General features: G+C 35.9%; 1 protein-coding gene across 6 annotated transcripts in view; it reads right to left on the reverse strand.

Annotated features, from left to right (window-relative positions):
* DGKB (diacylglycerol kinase beta) overlaps nucleotides 1-24479 on the reverse strand; it is a 378520-nt gene that overhangs the window by 54474 nt on the left and 299567 nt on the right. For all 6 annotated transcript variants that reach the window (XM_077175541.1, XM_054639423.2, XM_077175548.1 and 3 more), the window contains one exon: nucleotides 21435-21630. In XM_077175541.1, coding sequence (XP_077031656.1) covers nucleotides 21435-21630 — 196 coding nt within the window. The remainder of the gene's footprint in view (nucleotides 1-21434; nucleotides 21631-24479) is intronic.

The following is a 24479-nucleotide window of genomic DNA, read 5'->3' on the forward strand; positions in this document are numbered from 1 at the left end:
CTGCACTTGGGTTTGGATGGAGTCCTTCACTCTCCATCCTTCCACACAATATTCCAACAAACACATTTTCCCCAGCTTTCATTTTATTGTGGAGAGGGAATACAGTTTTTATATCCTGAGAATTAGGGGTCTATCATTTAATCAACAATAACAGACCAAAATAATCATTGCTGTTACTTTAAATTGCTATGATGTGAAAGAAAGCTACTTTATATGACCAGCTTAGAGACTGGTGAAAGTATAGCCTGTAGGAAAAGAGTTTTCTTAAGACTTGTTTTGGTACTTAAAGCCAAAGGCAATGTATTCAATTACTGGAAATAGTTATTTCCAGTATATTTCATAGCTACTACTATTGCATATGGTTTATACACTGGAGTCTTTGTAAACTAATAAAAATGAGATGCTATCATGAAAATGGGAATAGACTGTGGCCCTTGATAGAAAATAATGGAGAGGCTTGCAGCTCAAATACTCGGATACAAAAGTTCATTCACAAGGCCTTCAGAAAACCATAGTTTTTAGTTTTAGTCTATAAATATCTTCCAGGATTAATAACATATACAAAACTAACAGTGTATAATGTACTGTTTCAGTAATCTGTTCATTTTAGGTGGTTCTCAAGTATATGTTTTGCACAGAAAGAGTACTTTCCACTTGTCCTTCCTCTCAAGACACACTGGTCTGAAAACATCTGGAAAGTTAAGTCAGATATGGAAGGAATTTATATTGGGGTACACCTGAAATGTTAGGCTACCATGTGCAGGCTGTTCTGTACATAAATGACTTAGCTGGCTTGCTTTCATGGTGACATAAGCTGTTTTTCTTCTATTCAGGTCAGAATGTGAATGCTTCCAAAGCTCTGGAGTATTTCACTGGGTTAGATTCAGGTCCATTATTAATATCTAATTTCCTGACTGATATTAGGAGCCTCATTAATAGTCTGAAATTTGACCATTAATATCACATGCTAGTTGTTAAAGAACTGAAAGTTTCTAAACCTTAAGATATACTTACTCCTTAAAATACAAGATGTGTAGTTATATATCTAGCATCTAAGTTTCCTGGGACTCAAGAAAAAAAATAGGTAAACTAAAGAAAACAGCCTATTCATTGTTTGCTCCAACAGAGGCTTATTCAAAAGAAGAGATAATACTTTGATTACGTTTATTGAAAAACACCTGTAAATCACCGTGTTGGAAACCTGCTTGTTGCTAAAAAGGTTATGAATAGCATAAATAATTTCATGTAGGATCTGCCTTATGTAGCTGCTTATTATGTTTTATACTTTTTCACTTAATAAGAGGACAAAACAATGAATGCTGTAGAATGATTCAATTTGCTAGCACTCAAATGCAAGCTCTCAGTTTCCCCTACTCCAAACATTTGAGGGCTTATGGCCTCTTGAAAAAGTGAGTCTAGACTTCCAGATGCAGACAAATAACCTTCCAAATATTTTATTTTCCTTCTATTAATCATATTGAAAAATGTATCTCTACTGAAAAAATAAATAGTCACTTATTTAATTTTATTTCTATTTGAACTCATTTGGAATGTAGAATGCTTCACAAGTATATTGAGTCTTATGTTTTTAAATATTTCACATGCTATTTTGCACAAATTATTTATTGACATTGATGTAGACAAGAGAGGAAGAAACTCATGTTCACTTCCACCTTCACATAATGCTTTTCTCGTTATCACAATTGAGCCTAAAACACATTTCTTTTCCCAAATCATACTAGCATTTCTACATCTATATATCCATACCTGTAGGAACAAAAATCCCAGTGACTTTGACTAGATATACCTTGGAGATACTTGCCTTTTTCTGTTACAAAAAGAAAAATCTTTACAAAGGATCACAGACATTCCCTGCTTTTGGAAACAGAAGACAATCTCTTGATCTTTCTGCAGGAGAAACATATCTTTAAAAACAGAGCCATCAAAACCTCTCAGTCATTACCAAGGGGCTCTGTAGCATATTGATCCCCAGAAGAGTGAAGGTGTGAGCTCATGTTCCACCTCGGAACATGAGCTACTGAAGCTACTGCTGCTTCAGTACCCCCCTGCTCCTTGTGGCCTGTCTTCAGTGTAGGGGGGGGTACAAACAGTTGTGAGGACATAAATTTCTGGGACAGCTGCTGGAGAGCTCTGCATCTGTCATGCCCTGATTCAACCAAGTCTCTCACCTGGCTTGCATCATATTGACTCCCACACACAGAAATAACTCAGAACGATTTTAGCATCTGGAGGCTTTATTGGCATTCCTGTCACAGAATGGTCACAGAAATGTAAATGAAATATTGACACATTAAGGAAACCATTAGACAGTAGGAAGAAGGATTACCACAGAAAAGCCCTTCAGGTTTACCTTATGCCCCTTTTAGACTGTCCTGTCACAGCTGCATTGGTGAGTGGGCTATTGGGACATCTTTTTTTCATCAACTACACCTTAGAAAATATTTCTGAAGGCAATATTCCTGTGAATAATTAGGTTCAGTTATTCATGACCATGACTGAGTCTGAATAACAGACATGACTACAATCTGATTCATCTGATCTACTTCAAATACCTACCTCAGAGCACAAAAGGAACCATGCCCTGGTTAGGCAGACAGCTATGGTGCAGCTACTGCTGAAAGGCAAATGTGATGAACAGCAGAACTGATTTCTAGGTCAAGATTTGCAAGACCTAGACAACTGGGCAATTAAGACAGTCTACTTGCCTTCTTTAGTTTCAACTTCTACTTTTTTTGGGAGGGTGTCTTTATCTACCTAGGTCTTACCCAGAATATGAAGAGTAATTAGGAAGAGACCTTTGCTTGTTCTTGAAGGCAGGTGGAAGGAAAGAACTGTGAATCACATACAACAGAAAAGTCTAGGTATTTTCTACTTGCTTTCTAAAAGAACTACATGGCATTCCCTATAAAAATGAATGGAAATAAATGGGTTTGGATTTATTTCTAATAATAAGGCATGCAGTAATAAGGCATACCATCAGTGCAAATTAGGAGCTATTCCTTTTATGAAGGATCTTTAGAAACAGGGATAAATCTATTTACTTTTTATTTCCTCAGTCATTTATTTAATATTTTGATTCATACACATTTAAGTATACATATACAGTGAATGCTCCATCTTCAAACATTAGGATCTATTTCTGTGCAAAGAGGGGATAACTTCTGAGAAATTCACAGTTAAGATATTGAAAAAATTTTGTAAGAGTTAAGCATAAACCTGAAATTGTATCCTCATTTTGGGTCAAATTCTCAAATATATCTTGATTTTGAACTTGATTCAAAGTTCATCAACAAACTAATTTTAAGGGGACTGTGCAGTTTTTTAATCATAAAGTAGTCAGTAATCCAAGAAATTAAGAAGACTACAAAAGGTTGAACAATTCTTTAGACTTATTATGGCTAAATTAAATTTAGAACAGAAGATAATTTGAAAACGTATTTAAAATCTCATGGAAGATTATCCTTATGTTTCTCTGAAGAAGATATGATACACACAGCAGAACTTTGCCTATAGAAACAGCTGTACTGTTGTTCTACACGCTATTGGAAAGAAAAGTCTGTGTTATGACTGCTTCTAAAACATCTTAGAAACTTTGGGCAGATCTTTCTAACAAAAAAAAAAAGACAGTTTGGGGTTTTTTAAAGCATTTTCTGTAAGCAGTTTGCAGATATTTTATGCTGAGTTTTCTGAGGAAGCTGCGTGCGTTTTCAAACAGTTGTTCAGAGACCTCTCTGCAGTTACCAGCAGGATTGGCTCTTACCACTGTCATTCCCTTAACAATGTCTACTGACATTCCACTTTTGTCTTCAAACCAGATGTCATCCATTACGGAGAACATTCTCTCCACAGGTGCATTAGTGTCTCTGCATGCCAAAACAAATTCAGCAAGGAGCAGGAGATTCTAGAATGTATGGTATTTTTTCTAAATTATTTACAATTTTCACCCATCTTTCAGTGAGCTTTCTGCACCCAAAACCCCGTGACTGAGGGAAGAGGAGAAACCTCCATTTGAAGGCAGACTTTCATTTCAGAATGCATAAAGGCTCCATTATTTAAAAATAAAATAAAAATGAATTTACCCTCCCTGTGGTTTTGGGACTATGTTCTGCATGCTATTAAGAAGATGGAGGAATTTGGTTTAAGAAGAAACTCAGATTTGAATACCAGTGACCTAGTAAACAAAAGTTTTAGAGACATGTTTAGCACTGAAGGGGAAAAATACTCTTTTGATGAATAGGCTTCCATAAATCTGTGTAACTAAGTTAGTCCAAGTAAATTGTGGTACTCAATTTGCAATTCTGAAACCTAGAGGATTTAAGCCTCCATAACATTAACTGAGGCTGCACTGCAAGTCAGAAGTGAGTCCACTGAAATACTCTTTAATCAGTGTCTTAACACTGGACTGTCTTAACGAGCATAGCTACAGTCATAACTGCATGAAAGGCAATGGGACTGGGACCTAAATTTTCATGTCAAATGAGATTTGCTCCTGTATTATACTGTTCATGTTTTTCACCTAACATCTTCCCCTTACTCTGGTCTTATCTTGGGGAGGTTAGTGCAGAGTAAGCTGGGATCTATACTTAAACTGCAGTTCCTTTTTAGACATTTGTAGTTTATACTAAAAATGCTATTGTGTGGGATAATGTAGGAGCACTTCCAGTGCTGTTAAATCATACATTCAGCAATTCTTCCTGAGTAGAGGCCTATATATTCGGTGCTAATTACTGCTGACACTGCATGGATGCAGTTGCTGATGGCTGTGATATTAGTGTAAACAGAGTCTGTAATTAAAAGACCATGACTCTTCCTATACAAACATTTCTTCCTGAGTATCTCAAGCAGTGACGCATATTTCAAAACCTACTCAGTATGTCAGGGAAAAATTGAAGGAACACCTCAGGTGAAAGCACACAGTTTTTGGATGTTCCTAACTTTCAAATGACAACATTATTTCTAACTTGAGTTTATGAAATTTTAGAAGTAAATAATGTATTGTCTCTCTTACAAATCCCTAACCTCTCCTTTTGCTATTCTTCCTTGTAATGGGTGGCGAAAATTGATAAGGCCACTACTATCAGGCAGTTAGAACCTATGTGTAATATCCCATATCCTTGAGATTTTTTTTTTCTCCAAAGAAACATAATTCTTTTTTTTTCCTCTTTTTTTAATCTTCAAGTTTACATCATGTAATTTTCTGTGACTGAAAGAGCCAAAAAGTAGACCCTCCTTATTGAAACCCAAGCTTTTCAAAAGACCTTGAAAACTTCATGTAGACTACATATGGGGCAAAATAAATTAGGCTTTCTGTGAAGCAGGGAAGTGGGACAGCAAGTACTTTACTAAATTCCAGATACTACTGAACCATCACATCACTCTTCCTTATGGTAGGAAAGAATTCTCATTTTTTTATTCTTTCTTGCAGGAGACTGAGGTGGCTTGCAAGGTTTTATTATTGTAGGGGAAAGCGATACTATTCTTTATAATAAGCACAAATTAATCTCCTCTCATAAGGGGATTTATTCTATGCCATTCAGATACATAACTTCTATCTCTGGACTAGGAAAAATCATGCAAGAAGTTGCAGGAATGTACATGGTTCTCAGTGAGGGGAAAAGGTGACAGTGCTCTGGGAGCCCTTCCTGCTCACAGCCTGTTAGGTTGGAGGGTTATTATTATTATTCTCAGAACCAGGGGATGTGGACATCTGTCAGCTTTTTTCCCTCACATGTGCAGCAACTGTGTGTGGTCCTCTAAATGAAACTATTAGCTATGCAGTTCTCTATTCATGTACCAATTCTGAGCGTGCTGAATTTGTGCCAATTAGAAAGTATTGTCTCATGGGTGGGTGAAATGGGGATACACAAATATCATATTAAAGTAAACAATTGCTTTAAAATAACTTTTTTCTTAACTTTCTCTCCAAATTTTAAATCTATTCAGTTAAAATGATAGTATATACTAAATTAACAGGTTTGTTTTTAAAAAGCAAGCTTGTTTTACAGCAGCATGCTGAACCGGATGATAATCACTGTAAGAACATCTGCTGGGGGAGACCAGGGAAGTCAAAGAACAGAAAAACTAACCACTGCCATAAGAAGTTGGGTGATCTCTAGATGCAGTTGGTTTAGTTCATAATGTCTACATTACTAAGAAGATTGCATTAATAAAGACTGCTGGGAACCAAGGTTTACATTCAAATTTGTTGCACACATAAGGATAGGCTACTATATTCATTAGTAAGTATCCTGTGATTGCACAGGTGTTTACTAAATACTTGGGAAATGTTCAGCTGATGCACAACAAACACCCATATGCTTCATAACACTGAATTAAGAGATTTACTTTGTTTACTGGGTTAATTAACTTTTCAGATTAGGGCAGCCTTCAAGATTACATTGAAAACAGAGCCACTGTAAACACACATACTTTACAGCATAAATCCTACAGCAGGACTATCCTCATGGAAAGCCATCACAACAACCATATCTAGGCTGTATGTAATGCCTTTCTGGGGTCTCAACATACAGTATGAACCATTTTCTATTAAGGGGAAGGAAGACACACTGATCTGACTTCCCTGCCAAAATAACTCAGGTAGGCCACTTCACATCCTCTGCCATTTTTTGTTGCTAGAGATGTAACAGTGTCATCTACCATGCTGTACAAGTAATATATGTTAGTTAAATGGATTTTTCTTTTTCAATTATCTAGCAACATTTTGTCAATTATCTAGCTGCTCACATTGGCAAGACTTGTCATAAACTTCATAGATCTGTCAGATTCCTATAATGATGGAACATATGTTAAGAAGAGCCCCAAATCCCTTAAAAAAAAAAAAAAAAAGGAAAATCAAACATGTGGCCTAGACCAAAAGATATTTAATGCATGTACAATGAAAGGAATCTAGTGATTTCTGAATTCACTGGTCACAATGTCACTCTCTCTTTCATGTTCTTGCAAGTAGTTCCTCTACTTTTAAAGCTAAAAGGCCATCTTCTCTCCTATTAGCTTTTGTTTTAACACAGTCCTTTCATTTCCCCAGCAGAACACATCTTTTTCCATGATCCAACTGCCAAGAGAAATTTTCTTTAACTACCTGTCTCTCAAAGCCACCCCAGACCTTGATATTACCCTCAAGAGATGTCTGACAATCTGGGGATTTTTTTCAGATTTTGATAAGACGTACTATTCGACACAGTTTTCAAGATATTCAAAATAGATTTTATAAAATCTTCTAGTTAGCCTGTAAAAAAATAACTTCTGAATGCTAAAGCACTAAACAGACATTACCAATTTGGCAGAGGTAGTCCTAACACAGTTTTGGAGAAAGAGATAATATGCCATTAAGCATATTAGCTTTCTCATTAGTTTTATAAAATAGCTCTTCTTCTATTTGTTCACTAATAAAAAGACTCATACTTAGAAATGTGAGCTACCAGAAGACAGAAAACCTCATAAATATAGTAATAATTTTATACTGGTGATATCCTTTGACTCTGGCTGAATCAAAGTAATGTGAAAGTGAACTTTTATATTACCTTTAATCATTCAAACAACTAATTGCCATCTCACCTAAAAAACCTCTACCATACAAAATGAAATGAATCTAGATAAATATGGTCAAAGCCCTTGTCATCTCTGTCTTTTCTGGTACTGACAACAAATTACCATGAATTTTCTGGCATATGACTACTTCATAATTCAATGCAGAGTACAAGACACAACATGTTAAAATAATTTAGCAAAGCAGACAATACTTCATGAACTCATGAGTAAGAAGTGATAAAAAAATTGTAACTGTACCAATGCAGTTAGGTAGATGATGTCAAATGCTCATACTCAGACAGAATACGTCTGAGGTAGCAAGAACACGTCTGAAAAGAGACATTCTGTTCATCACACAGATCTTGGCAACCAGCCTCAGCAGCTCAAAACAGAGGGTCAATAGAAGCTGCTTTAGACTCCTTTCCCAAGGAGATACAGCATGGTCAAAGAGAGATGCCCAGGTGAGAAAGCCCTGTCAGTCATCCACCTGCATTCACTCTTTTCCACAGGATAATTTTAACTATGAGGTAAATAAAATGAAAAGAAATACAACAATTTATCTAGCTGGGATAAAAAATGTGGCCTTTTCATATGTTGTACTGCAATCTTTTTTGCTTGTTCATTTTTATTAAATTGACTTTTTAATATATACCAAAATCATAACTCTGAGACAATCCTGTTGTAAGAGAATGAAATGCGTTAGTAGGGGTCACCACTCAACACAAAAATTAGCAGATGATCTTAGTTTTGAATACTCTAAATACATGTGTTTTAAAATTTTTATCACAACAAGCAATGTTAGAATTTATGTTCAGTGTTATTTCTTTCAAGAAGGAGAAATTATTTCATAGAGGTCTGATCAAAGTGACCTCTTCATTCTTTATATTCAAACAATTCTTTTGGTACAACATAAGTAGGAAATTAATACTTTGGAAAATTGAAAAACATATCTATTGCAGCCACATATCATGATTTCTTCCCTCCAGTAGATGTCTGTAATGAAGAAATTTTTCTTTGCTTTTTATGTTAATACTGGTCTGACACTTACTTTAAAATACAGGTTATTGCAAAGTAATTGAAGAGTGCGCTGTCTTACTTTGTTAGCATTTACACCCAGTTAGAGCTTGGTGCTCATCAGACAAAGTTTTACAAACCTGGACACATCTATAAATAAACAGCGACATCATCACAGTGATATTTGAAGTAAGTCTTTGTGTCTCACTATAGAAAAGGCTCCATAGGCTGAAAATATTAAAAGTAAGCATGTATCACCTCATGAACGGATATCTAAATAACTATCCCTGTATATTTTGGCAATTCTACAGCTGAAAAGCATTGTCAGTATATATGAGACTAACCATAAAGATTTTTACCTGTAGAAAATGATAGTTTAATAAATTGTTTCAGACAGAGCTAGATTAATCAACTCCATCACCCCAATTAATTATACAGCAATTATTTTCTGATGTTTTAAATGTCTTCTGATTACGTCTTGCTCAGTAATTCTCAAGGTGCCTACCTCTTAATATTATTTCCGATGTTATAACAGAAATTGCTGATTGTTTCTTACTAGCATAACTTTTTCAAGCTCTAAAGACTTAATCATCCATTTTATCTGTTCTTAGGTAATGGTTCTAAACATCTCCTAAGCTGGAAAAGAATATTTTTAATGAAATAAATATAAAAACTCAAGTCATGAATAATTTTTTTCCACATAGCCTAGAGAAAATGGCCACCTATGAGAAATGTTTTACTATCATATAAAGGCCACTATAGTATTTATATAACTTTATACTATCATATAAAGTTATATAAATACAAGGCCACTCTATAAAGCTGTTTGCCATTATTTCTACAGGTCTGTGAGCCATTTGGGATCCAGAAGTCCTAAATTTTCAACTAATTTTTCATATGAAAATAGAGTTGAAATAAAAAAAATTATGAAGTAGGAGGTCAGTAAGAAGAAACCAAAAACTTTAGAAGGATAATAGAAAAATAACATCCCCAACTATATCTAGAGTACAGATAAATGTAGGGGGGGGGGGGGGGGCAGGGCTTTCTAGAAGATACTATTGCCTCTATTTGATTTTCAACACGAACTTACAATTTAACATGGGCCTCCTTGTTGACCATCAAGGGGTTAAGCAGGTCTGTAAAGAAGAGATGCACATACTAGGACTCCACCTGAAGCAGCCAAAAAGGATCATTTACAAACTTTAGAGGAAAAGGCAGGGAATGGTGATCAAAAATAATTCCAGTGTACTCTTTTCCAGTAGGGGCGAGAGTTCCTCTGTGTTTTCACTTGACAGTGCTGATTTTGCCCATGGGTGGCTATTCTGAGGCCCTTTCCAAAAGTAAGTCCCCAGTAGAGAACTCTTAATTTCTGAGACTGAACGAGGAGCCTCTAGGATAGGACTACAGGGTCAGCTAAGCCTATGACTGAGTGAATAAGACAGATGAAAATAAAACTAATTACATACTGACTGCCAGATACATACAGTATAAAATTGTACTTCTTAACCTTGCATTCAGCAACCAAGCCCTTAGATTTTAGCAAATGAACTTTAGATCATAAATTCTTAGATTTTTTTAGAGTGCAAGGTCTAGACAAGCCCCTGAGCAACCTGATCCAATTAGACCTGCTTTGAGCAGAGAGGGTTGGTCTAGATGACCTTTGGAGGTCTCTTCCAACCTAAATTATCTTTGGGCCTCTGATTCTTCAAGCAAGAAATGTCCATTTGATCTGTGTTTATAAAGCACCTAGTGTCCAAGACCTTTGGGTGTTACCACAGAAAAAATAAATAATAATCACTAACTGCCAATTTGCTCATACACTTGATATAAAGTATTACAAGGAATGGTTTGGTCAGCTTCAGATTATTTACTGGATTCTGAAATTACTGGGGTTTTTGTAAGGATATCACTTTTTTCCCTAACTATAATAGACACAAAAGAAAGAAAAACATAGAAGATACAAAAATATAATCTGTAATCCATTGCAAATCTATCACTGCTCTAGTCCATGTTTTGAAAAAAGGTTTCTTACTGGTTGGCAGCTGAATCCCCTGAAAACCATAACCCAGCCGTTCTGGTAAGATGAAGTTATTCAAATAGTGTCCAGAGTTTTCTTTATATAGTAACACACATAGAAAGTATTTACAAGTTCCACTGAGGATGTGCAAACCGGAATAAGAAAATTCAGCTGAAGCCCATAATTTTACTATTTCTACAGTGCTAACAACTATTGAAAGTTATTCTAAGTGTAAAGATGTGTCTGAATACTGACAAGGAGGATGATGGGACAATGCCTGAGCCCCGCACAGTGGATCTTTAAAATTGTTCAATTAGCCTCATGCAGATTTCTACAGCATGGAATGCAATGCCAAGGGGAAAACAAAGCCAACATGGGGACTTTAAGCTGTGCCTTCTCAATATCAGGGAAAGAAGCACAGCCAGAAAATGTATTACCTGCAGGAACCACCCACTGGGGCTATAGATAGGTAGCACAATTTAGTGCTATCAAAAATCACAACATATACAATAAGTGGTGAAATTTGTACCTACTTGGATTTTGCAATTAAGTATATACCTCTGCTTCACTGCTATTTTTCTGATGTCAGATTTCAAGGACTTTTGATGGTAATAAAAACCCTCCCACTGACACATATGAAAGATAAGCAGTGTGTTTGTAACCCTGTCACCTGGAAATAGTAGGTCCAGAAATAGTTGGCGCTAAACTTTAAATAAAATGATAGAACTCTTTCAACCTTTCTACTCTCACTGTGTAAATGCGAAAGCAGTGTAAATCTTGTTGACAGTTATTGCCATATCTATTGGCACACACTCAGCAGCAGTTTGAGAAGTGTTGTGCAGCATGGCTAGTGCCCATTACCTGTCTCCCCATATTTTCTTACAATTTATTTTCACCCCAGCAGGCAGCACCTCACAATGCCATTAATTTGTTGGGCAGCTCATTCTTTCCAAGACAAACTATTTTACAATGTGCTCTTATAAACAACCTGGTGGTTCACTGGCAGTGCTCAACAGTGTCAGGAGGGAGGTTATGATTTAAAGGCAGCAGGTAAAAAATTGAGCAGGTCACAGAGATGACATTGTTTGACCAAACCTCCTCTCCTCTAATTTTAGTATCGTCAGCACAAGTGCACAGAATCACCATATTCACACTTGGTCTCCACACTATGTGACTGAAACAATGCCACTATCAAACAGCTCTTTTTGTTGGTGCTTTTCCTGTACAGCATTCTGCTAATAGTATATTTGCTAGATGACTAAAGTTACAAGAAAACAAATGGAAAAAGAAGGAGAAAGAGGAAATCTTTAAATTGATTTTAACAGCAAGTATGGAAAACCCCACCCAAAGCCCTATCTCCTTGCAGAGTAATTAGGCACTAGTAAAATACTTGCATGACTCCAATATATATTTATAGCTACTTGTATTTGACTGCTTTGGTTAATACAAGCCTTTGCAGAGTGAAGGAGAAAACCCCACCACTAAGAGAAAAAATTCAGTATATTTTAATATAACAAACTGAATCTCACACTTCTGTCATATTACACTCTAAACACTAATTTCCTCTAGTAAATTCTACTTCTACCTCTAGTAAGTAATGCAAGTGTACATACACACAACCTGAGACCTTACCAGGTTCTTAATATCATCAATATTTTTAGAATATTTTACATGTATTTTTATCAGTAATACTAATGTGTGCATTAACTGAAGCTGTCTCTCCTGTTGTTACTCAAAATAAAATTGCTGTCAATCTGACACCTTTTGCAGACACTCAAGGAACTCGAAATTTTCTATTAACAAGTAATAGAAAACTAAAACGGATCAGAGGATATGATTATGTGTTACAGCAGCCAAAAACGATCTGCTAGGCTATTCTATTTTTATTTCTGTATCTTTAATCTAAAAGATTCCGGCACCTGGGGCAGGGTTAAATGAGCAAACAATCTGAGTAATATGCTATCAGTATTCCTAGGGAATGCTTGTCTGCCATTACACAAATTGAGTACTGCAAAATATTGAAGCTTTTCATACAAAGGTCACAATATAAAAACAGATCTTTGGCATCAAAAATTTCCTAATGTTAATCTAAGGCATAAATGCAACTATGCAAGTATCAATCACAAGTAAAGAGAGCCTGAAGGGGTTAAGCCTGTGTCAGTCTTAAATTCATGGAACCTTTCTACTTAATTTTAAACATTTTCCATGTGCTTGCAATGTTTTCTAATAACAGGCCAACTCCTTCACTCACACAGGAATCTAAATTACAATAATCATATGCATTCCTCCCCCCAAGAAAGGAAACACCTGTTGTAGTTGGTTAATTGCTGACTTTTTGTAAGCTTTCAAAAGAAAACTAACATATACAAATAATTTATACCTGAAAAACCTCAGAAGCAGAGAAGCACATGAATTTTAAAACTGATATGAAACTCATGTGTTGAGGTAGTAACAGATGTTTTCACTTTGTTAATTAAAGAAAAACTCTGTATCATAGTATCATAATAGAATATGGTTATTTTATAACTAAGATGGGGCTACTTTCTGTTCCCTTTCACTTCTGCAATAATTGCCATTCATGCCAGTATACAGCATGAGAAAATAAAAATTAAGCCCTAATAAGAATGACAATTAAAAAAAGAGTATGTGTACCTAAATCAATATACAATGTAGAAGATATATTTAATGAGGATTTTAAGACGTTCATTCACTTGTTTCTACGGAATTCTTGGTGAATTTGAAAAAAAAGGCACATATTTACACTATTACAAACCTCAAAGGGTCATTTAAATCTATCTTTTTTAAAAATACCTACACATGCAGCCATATTAGTAGTGCTAGCTTTAATCAGAGACTTGCTAATTATTTCCAGCCTTATTCTAATATACAAAAAAATGTGAAATTCTGCCCTAAGCTATGGTACTTTATTTTCATTCACATAAATCCAGTCATTTCAGTGGAATTACACTCAAAAGGAGCAAAAGGAGTTATGCCTTGTGCTAATGCTTTTATATAAATATCTAAATTTGAGGCATGACATAGTACTTTTAAATAACAATTACTCATCTGCTATATCTGCTGTTATGCCACTAAGCTGGACAGGTTGGTTGAAACATGGTAGCAAAAGTATAGTCAGAGCAAGATCAACATGGAGGAAAGACTACAAGAAAAAGTTCAGGAAAAACAATCTTATACTTCTCCTGCCACATAGAAATGAGATAGTTACAGAGCTTCACATCCTGCAAGGTGTATTTTCAAATGACAGCCAAGTCTTTCCAGAGATAAATAGCAGGATAACCCCTGCCTTCAGTATTAGAAATGGAAAAACAACTATAAAAAGGAAAAAAACCTGGGCAAGCTGATCAGGTTTTGCTAAAATAAGAAATGGTGTGTATTACTAAGTCTGCAACAGATAAGGGAAAAAAACCCCAACAAAATATCTGGATATTGCATTCATGTCCCTTATCACTTATGTCTTAACTAATGGCTGTCATACAGGTAAGTGTTCATTTCCCCAGGTTAATGAGGTGCAAGGCTTAGGAAGGGCTCCCAGCAAAGCCAAGTTAAGCACTGGGAATACTGTGGAACAGGTCATCTGAACCTTCCACAGACACCTGTGCCACAGCCCCTGCACAAGGTGCACATTAGGGCACATCCCTCGTTCCAGGTCAGCCGGACCCGGGCCAAATTCACCTTGAATGCTGCAGGGGAGCCTGAGCTGCTCTAAGCAGCTGGCCCAGTACGAGAATGCACATCAGCAAAGTGATGTTTCCCCTCTAGCAGCTGAAGTGAGCCCCAGCAGAATAATGTAGTAATGCTGATAGCAGAGAACTCGGTTTGATTATTTGGATGCCACATTATTGGTGTATCCTGAAACAATAAGTAACTTCCTACTTCTTGTTGCTACTTAACATGCCATCCCTCCCACCCTCACCTTTTTCTCTGTAGGAACCAATTTACTGTGATTTTTTTTTTTTTTTACAATAGCTAATTTCACCTACTGCATTTAATGTCATAGGAGTTATACATGTAAAGCCCTGTACTTAGAGATAAGATAGTCCTTTATGCCATTTTAATCAATCTTTGTCATGGGTATGTTACTTAATAGCTCTGTCTTCCTATAGAAAATGAGCAACTTAAGGGAAATGAAACTTTTCAAAGATACATTTTCCTTCTGGCAGACTGTGAAATACACCATAATTATCCTCTTTCGATGAATAACGTTTGAAAGAAAATGAACATTCTGTGCACCAAAAAGTATAATACAATGACAATCTCAACTGCCTTGTAAATAAAAGGAAATTGTTTTTCTACTATGATCTATACTGCACAGAAATATATATACATGCTTGATAAATATAAAAACAAATCAGACTATCAAGCTATTTTTTAAGGTCCTATTAATTTCTAATAACAATAAACTCAGTATTTCACAGCCAAAAGGCATTGTATGTATATTTCTGAAAGATTAAAACTGTGTTATGAATTATGGGCTCCATCCTGCACACTGATGGAACTACTTGTATGAGTAAAGCTTGGACAGAACACAGCCTCTTTTAAACAGAAGAGAGAGAAAGATAATGGCCCCCTAAAGCTTAATTGCTGGAGGTGGGGGTATAGGGGTTAGTGGGGGTGGAAAGGAAAACAGGAAAAGGCCTTTTCAATAGCATAATAAAATCATGACATGCCAGCCCACATCCCATTCAATAGCATAATAAAATCATGACATTCCAGCCCATATTTTCATATTAGGAAAACTGTACTATCCTTAACAGCTTGGTAAATGTTTGAACAGAGACCTTACAAACTAATCGTGCTATGCACAATTTAACTGAACAGTTAGAACAAAATGCCATTTAGCCCTTTTTGATATCTGAATATGTCATTCCAGAGCATGAAGCAAAAATAAGAAGCCAAGGTCACACAATCTTCACATTAGCTAATATGAAGCAAAAAAATGTCAATACCAACATTTCCCTCAGTCAGCCAAAATCCAAGTTTTGAGTTAGGAAAATTACAGCTAAATTTGTTACTTTAGGAAAACTGTGATGTCTATGTCTTACATCCTTTGGTTTTTAATTTTTTTTTCCTTCTCTCTTTCCCTCCCTCCTCCCCCCCGCCCATCTCCTCCCCAAAGCACTGCCCCCAGAGATAAGACGCTACTTCTTAGTGGTAACACATCACAGTTCAAGTATTTGATGAACTGTCACCACAAGCGGAACATACAGAAATTCATCTCACCATCTAGTTGGCAGGAAGGAAGGGGTCCAACCCAACCTATTCCTTAGGTTCCTACTTAACTGGAAAGAGAGTCACCTGCAGTGAGCATTTTATTCTGCCTACCTGAGATACTTACTTGAATGCAGGATAAACACTCTTTGCCTGAGGTGACTCTACCTACTGGCTATAGGGTTGATATTTTAGACACTGAAGTTAATGCCACACTAACTTTACTAGCCCCCACAATTATTTCATTTACTGTAAACAACACACACTCCCAAAATAGTAACAAAAAATTCGACACAGAAATATGTTCCCTTTAGTTAAGTTTCAGAATAGATGTGGAACATGAGTGGACAAGAAAAAGAAATACTGTTTGAATAAATTTATAGTTGTTTTCTAATGCTTAGACTAATGTTTAAAGTTGAATATCTTAATATGGACTAGCTATGAAATAGCTCTAATTAGGTTTTTTTTCTCTGTGGTAAGGTGCTAATGTCTATGTTGTAAAAAGCTGTCTAAACAAGATACCAAGTAAGGGCTATTACCTTATGTAGCCATGACATTGTCAATAACATTTAATAAAAATATTATTATAGAGAGTTCATTATGCATGCCTTACCACGTCAGAAAAACCTAAATGTCTACCAATAATGAGTGTACACTCTGTATATTTAGTGTGTATATTACACAGACTGTGTATATAGTATACAGTTTCAACTTTTTCAACAAGGAAAGGTCACCTAGCCAGAGTACAGGTTATGGAAGATCTCCATAAATTAAATTAGACAGCTAGCTCATGAAGTTATAAGCTGTTTAGGGAACATGTCAGGAATCCCCTATCTATAGGGAAGCGTCTCTCTCCCTGTAGAGTGGAATTTGACACCTAATAAGAAAGGTATTTTCTATTCTCTTAATATTTATGGATATTTTGAAGTGTTTTAAGGCCTTCACAGTCTCTGCATGTCTTGAACTGCTTTTAACTGCAGTGAAGTGCCTGCATACACATTATTCCATTTCCAAAGCTTCTGCATTTCCATTCAGAAAGTCATAATGCAGTTATTAAAAGAGATTTCCACACAGAGTTATTGAATCATATTGGTAAGCTTGGTTTATGCCTAGGTGCTGTGATATGAATGCACATTGTCTTGAATTCATCTAATAGTCTGTGGAGTGACAGCTCCCTGTAGCTCTTAACAAGGTGCACAGATCAACTTGGTAAGGACTTGGTTAAGTATCAGTGCCTGGTGATGTACAAAATAAATATGAAAAAAGTATTTCACTGAAATATTTATAGTCTAAAGGTTTCATAATATGTATTGTCTTCAAGCATGAGTCCACTGAGGTGAGTGGAACCACTCGTGGAAAAACAAGTTACATATATTTCTGCCATTAAATCTGAAGAGACTTTAAAAGAGATTTCATTTTGGAATAGGGCTCTAACTGAACTTCAACAATGAAATCAAAGCATAACAACTTCCACCCCAAGGGAAACTTGATTTAACAAAAAGTTTACTGGAGAAACTTAAAAAAACCCAAACCCTCCTTTTTGTCACAAAAGGTTTCAAAATTTTATTTAGAATTTCTGTGAGGAAGAAAACAGTTTAACACTTGACATAAGGGGTATATATTTTTCATGCAAGACATGTTGTCATAATTTAACTTGTTTTAGATGCAATTTGCAACCAAGTAGTGCACTTATTTGCATTTATGTTTCTCAACTCACAGTTTTGTTTCTATGCAATATGTTAATCTTTTCAAACTACTGACTTTTGGCATTTATCAATATCTGTGAATACCCAAAAAGAAGTCCTACCTAAATAATGGGTAGTTCACAGTAATATCTAAAATCTGTAAATGGCCTGTGGATAGATGCATCACAGATATGTACATACTAAAAGATTTTAAATAAAACAACATTTGGAAACATTGCAATTGTGAGATTCATAATGTCAAAACACTAAGTCATCTACTTTCACAAACTGTCACATATACCTGTAATTGTTTTTTTTCCAAATGCATTAACATTTTACAATATAAATTGTACTGATAAATTAGAAATTAAAATTAAATTAAATCATAAACCTCACATGAGTTTTACCCTAATAAAATGTGATGAAAGACCCTCTCTACTTCTGCACAGGAGCTGAAATGAAATCTGTAGTACTTTTTCCACTAACAAGGATTATGATAGTACTTAGTATGCTACAGCTAAATATGTTTGTTTTTTTCCAATTAGTAATAAGCTAATCAGACAAATACATTTTCATACATGTTTTATATTAAAATATTACTAGTTAGAAATGCAATACACAGGCACACATATGCTATGACTGCTGAATGTTTTTCTTTAGCATACATGCACAAACCCCTAATAAGATAAGCAGGGAATGTTTTTAAGTAGTGCATATTTTAAACCACTCAATTTCAATACATGGTTTTTCAGACAACATGCACATAATCACATTGTTTCCTAAGCAGACACCCATTTGATTACTTAAAGTGCAAATTGTGGTCTGGCTATGGTGTGTGCAGAGGAGGATAATGGGAAGGGCAAGGATAAGACAAGCCTTTTTACATCAACAGGTGGCAACGCTAAACAGGAAAGAAAAGAAAGAGGGGAGTGGGTTCAGAGGAATATACCTTCCCTGCATTGTGCAGATACCTAAGAAGGAAAAAAGATTTGGCAGAAATTTGACCCTTTTTCCTGCAGTGGTGACCATGTTGTATGTACATGGCTTGCACACAAGAGCATGGGAAGACAGCAGCAGGTCCTCATAGAGGTTTCTTGGGCAGTTTGAGAAGTTCTCCTTGGGACTGCTCAATATCCAGGGCAACAAACTACCCTGAGTGAGGAGACAGCTTCCAATCATCCATGCAAGTACCCCACCTAAGGGTTCAGAGTCCTAACCTTCAATTCATGTATTTATGGTCAAGTTATAAAACGAGAAAAGCAGAGACAAGAATACAGATTGATACACAGTTGCACTGCAATTGAAAAAAGTCTAAAAGTAAATGTGCATCCTATTTAGAAGTCCCATAAAAAAAAACTTAGATGTAAAAAAACCAAATAAAATTCAACACCAAAATCTGATATATATATATTTATACATACACATATATAGGTATCCATGGAAAAACATGAGGATTGATTGCTCTCTCCTAGGAAGTGCAGTGCTTAGTTGTCAAGTGATTAGATGCTTTATTTGGACATAAAAATAACTACAAGGATGTTTATTCAGAATAAGTTAATAAACAGAAGTTAACAAGCAAGTATGTATTTATCATGGTACTCAACACAGCCATACCTATCTCTGCACTAGGTATTAATAGCTTACAAAATGTTTTTTTTCAAACTAAAGAGTACAATGTGCCAAAAATACACAGAGCCTAAGAAAATAATTAGCTAGTGAAAAAATCATAACGTTTTCAAGTGAAAGTCAGTTCTTTCCCCAATGAGTAGATTCAGATTTATCAAAACTATTTGAGAAGCGTGGACATAAAATTGATTGAATTCCATTATTCAGCAATAATCTTGAATTCTGAGTTGAAGAAGCACATTCAGCCTAAAAATCTATCTTAGCTAGTAGAAATTAGTGACTGTTCTTTGCAGTTTAAGATAGGAATGGGCCCATTAAGCTAATCAGATGGTTCTGACATGTTCACCTTCATTTCTGAGTTTTCACTACCTTCATTTTTGACTTTTACTTTGGCTTGTTTTAACCTGGTTTCATGGACTAAATATGCACTTGCAGTAGAGCATGTAGCTCTATCCATCCCCACACACCTCACACCTTTAAAAGGAATCCACTTTACATGCTCAAGACTGCTCAGTGTTGCAAATTGGAACTAAATAAATATGGACCACTCTGAAAGCCAAGAAGAATTTCACTCCTGCTCAGCACTGGAATGCTAGTAAAGCTGCAAACAATAATACTATCTCATAGTACTCAGTGATGTGAGAGGTGATCTAGTTTTGGATATTGAGAAGTCAACCTCTGCTTTAAAACTGCCTTTGGATAAAGCTACTTCCATCCACAGTGCAAACAAAGTGATTAGAAACTAAGAATAAGAACAGTTTTTTTAAAGTAAGGTGCTTAATGTCTGCATTATGAACACTTCCACAGATAACATGGGAAATTCTATTCAGTCTTTAATATTTTTATTGTAATTTTATTTTATCCTGTCCAGGAAAATGGAAATTGAGTGTTGCAATGCCCTTTTAATACATCAATTATAGTCAGTAGATTGAAATCACTGTTAAATATGTATCAAAGATGCACATAATTTCAATAATTAAAGGAAGTGTTAATGTCTGTTTCACTACTATCAAGAGGATAAATGTCCTGTCTCCTTGTGTTCAGGAGCAAAACAAAAGGAAAAAATTTGGTGAGCCCTTTACCCAGCAGCCTCCATCTCTTGAACATCAGGGCATAACACAGAATTGTAGCACACTAAGCAGAAGCTTAGTGCCTGGTGAGACTTTGGGTGACAAGAGTGTATCACTAAGTCATACTGAGATACTGAGAGCATAAGTAAAATTGCTAGAGCTCACAGAAATTGAATGCTAGTACTTATTGCAGTCTCTAAGTCATAAAAAACTACTTTATTCCTAAACTTTTGTCATCCAGATAATTTAGCAGAATTAAAACTAAAAACACATAATAATGAACAATGTTATAATAGTGACTTAAAAATTACTGCTAATGAAATGTAAAAATAGGATATTCAAAACTAGGAAAGGGATCCCAACAGAATAATACAGTTAAGTCCTGATCTTTATAAAGTCTGAATAATGAGGAGAAGCAAGAAGCTACTCTGAAGCAAATGATAATCCTTTTTGTAGGATAAAAAGAGAAAAACAAACAAACACAACCTAAACTGTTAATTCCTTTGGTGTGAAGAGAATGATGGCTTATAATCACTCAGGCTTGTGACGTGCAGTCAAGTGTTACAATGCATAGTATTCAGATTCTCAGAGAAGAACAGCAATTGTTATTTATTATTGGTTTTGTCAAGAGTTATGTTTAATAATAAAATTTATTGAGTAAGTGCATCTAATCACCAGGAAAGTATACGAACCCTGAAAAAAATGATCATGCCTGTGCAAGCCAACTACAGCATATGTATTCAAGGATTCATACAGCATTACAACGTAGTAACATAAAATGTATAGATAGCTTGCTCTTTTTACTCTGAAGTGATTTCCCTCACCCCTGCTGAAAGCTTGTTAGAATCAGGGCACAACTATCCACAGGTAACTTAATATCAGTTTCTTAACTGACATTAAGAAATACTATAAATGTTCGGGAAGCACCTTCCAACTCCAAAATCTCCAACTACTTCTAGACTGAATGTCCCAGTAGCCAGCAGTGCCACATGGTGTGATTAGTCTGCTTAACAGGTAGTATCTGAGGCAGGTTTGCAAGTATAGAGACTACAATTGGCAGTACATCTTTGTTTGTGCCCTTCTGGCAGTGTTTCCCACCAGAAAAGCTAAATGCACAGGAAAGGAAATATCTAAGAACTGTCTGTCCTTTTCCTTGACAAGGTCAATTATATAACCAAGTTGACATTATGGAGCCAGATAGCCTATATCAATCTGTAAGCTTACCTTGGCACACAAACTTCAATTCCTTGGCATCTATAACGGTGGTTCTTTTATCTGACCTCTTCTTTTCTGTCCGACGGTGGCTTCGTCTTTTCTTTGTCTCTCCCCAAAGATTCGATCCACCATGCATGCTTGGGATGTTTAGAATGGCAATTCCTTCCAGAGAGATATTGATTAAGTCCAGCTGAATTCCATCACACTGATTAGAAAGGAAGGGAAAAAAAGGAAAAAAGAAAAAAAGAGAGAAAGCAGGAAGAGAGAAAGAAAAATCTGAATGCTCTTTTTCTCAGATATTTTTCTTCAGCAATTTATCATTCTTAACACTGCTAATAGTTTATTCAATGTTTACACCTAAGAGATATACTTGTATCTGAAAAGGAGGTACGAGATAAGAACAGATCATTAATCAGAAGGTAAAGTAAGATTGCTATTCAGCTTTTGATTGCCTAAGTGTGGGACCATTTGGTACTGTCTTGTTATCTGATACCTATTCACTGACCCAAGTGAAATATATTCCTAGCTTCACTACAGATATTAGCAGAAAAACATTTATACTACCAAAATTTCTTTATCAATAACTGAAATTTTTGTTGCCTTTTCCACCTAAATTTTCTGCCTTATGATTTTGCAGTGATACTTGTAATTCTTGCAACTGAGTCCCTTCCCCAACAGATGGAATACAAAGTCCCTGCAGGCAGAGAATACACAGACTTATGGAAAAGGGTCTAAGAAAGCCCCAGGAGCACAGAACAGCACACAGGTATTCATTTAAATCCAAAGGCACAACAAGCATATCAGCATAGGGCTATGGCAGACTAGTGGCTCCTAGCAACAACCAAAATTCAGTAGAAATGGGTACAACAATTCCTGATGCAGCTGCAGCAATCCTTACCCCAGAACCTTTACCAACCAGTTCTCTAAAATATGCATCACTACTAAGGGAAAACACAGGATGTGGAGCTAAAGAAGAGGCATCAGTGATCTAAAACCTTTCCAAGGCTTACTGGACACACAGAAGTAATCTTAGTCTATGGGATAGTCCCTTCAGCGATGGAATTATACCCATCTTGTGACACTAGTGTGTATTTCTCATGCTTCCTATAGCAAACCTGGACTTTAAGACATTTTATACAAGTATATTTCTATGCTAAATCTGGCTTCCAATTATAAAGGGATCATATTTTTCACTTCTGGAGAATGGCTCAGGGATCTTAACATATCAGCCTGCCCAGCATTAAACTGCAGCATTTTCTCAGGTGGTTGAACCCCAACATTTGCAAATACAGTTCACCTGAGATACACTGGATGAGATGAACCTAGCTTGATACACCTAGCCTTCACTGGCTATAATTTACTCAAGCTTAGTCCTCCTCTCTACCAACATTAGGAAGTTCTCAACTCATATAAAATGTAGCAAAATACTGAAGAACCTCCACAGGAGAAAATAAACCACAACTTCACATTACTGCAGTGGAACCTGCAGGTGGAAAGCAAAGCACCCAGTTCTACTCATTAGTTCACTGAACCAGCCAGAGTTGCCCAGGATTCATGTGCTGGCACCCTGGCTAGAGATGGATTAGCTTCATTCCTCACAACACAGACAGAGCATATGGATATCCTGACAAGTCACATGGACCACAGCGTAGAGCAGCATATTTTTAAAACAGTTGATCCTACTCCTGCAATGTTCTGCAGGCTTGTAGAGGATCCAGTCATCCATTTCAAATTCATTAAGGATATTATTTTGCAATTCCAACACACAATAATAAAAAAAATCAGGGAGAAAACGGGAAAAATAATTAAGCATGCCTCAGTAGTAGTCCACTGACATCTTGCAGCTTGCTGCTCTGTGGGTCACTGGCACTTCTTCCTCTCTGCCTAAAACTTTATTGCAGCTTTGAAGAAGAAAAGCCAAGTACAATGCAAGAATAACTGTGAATAATTGTTTATTCTGAAACTTTCTGAGATCATAAAACAGAACTGTATTATAATGCACACACATCTTAATTCTTCTAAGAAGAGCACAAATCTGGAGAGAGAACAATTTCAATACTTAGATTTCCATTTCATATTTGCTCTTCAAGAATCAAATTTTAAACCTGTGGGTTACATTTATACAGGGAAAACTTTAAAGTCAAAAGGCATATCTGAAAGTGAATTGGCAGTTGTGGCAACTACTATAATTCAAAGTATAACTTTTAAATAACACTTTTCTTACAAGAATAAAGGCCTAGGTTTTCACTGTCATTTTTGGAAGCAAATTTGTGGTTTTCCCCAGTATTTTATATGTATTAAATACTAAGATGATTTATTTTGCTAAAAATTCTGCTCATGTGTATGCTCACTTACTGCTATACATTCTAGATAAACAGATATTAATTTCATAATTAAAAGTAATCTTGTGTAAATACCCTGCAGGCCTCAATGAATCAAACACATACTGTGTGTCAGGCCTCCCACTGTCTTCAAGTGGAATGTACTGGCTGGATAATTAGATAGTACATATTTTTTAACCTTATTTGCATGCATATTATATCTTTTGCACACTGACAAGCAGCAGTAACAACAAAAGTCAGATTACCACAGGGAATTCCCACAAAGAAGTCTTCATTTCTTATAATTTGCAGCCTAAATTAAAATAATTTGATCTTTGACAAGGATGAAATGTCAAGCAGAAGGGGGTCCTCTACAAGCCACGGCCTGTGGCTTCTGAAATCTGCCTAATTTATGTCAGTCACTTCTTAATACATATTTAAGTATTACACGAGAAAGATGATAAATATGCAATCTGACACCTTTGGTATTTCCCTGCTGTTAATTTATAAAGGTCTGGCGTCCCCCAAACTGACTGGAATTATTTAAATAAAAGAAGAATTGTGAAATAGGATGGTGCGGGGTCTAGCTTCCATTTTCACTCAATATTGAGCACAGCAGGTAGTACACTAAGACAATTATGTGAGGAGGCCTCAGAGTCCCCCAGTGATGAGCAACTTTCTGAATTAGGAAAGAAGCATTTCTTTTGTTCATAAACAGACAAAAAGTTTGCCC

Source organism: Agelaius phoeniceus, chromosome 1, assembly GCF_051311805.1.
Source record: "Agelaius phoeniceus isolate bAgePho1 chromosome 1, bAgePho1.hap1, whole genome shotgun sequence".
In the NCBI taxonomy this organism is placed as follows: Eukaryota; Metazoa; Chordata; class Aves; order Passeriformes; family Icteridae; genus Agelaius; species Agelaius phoeniceus.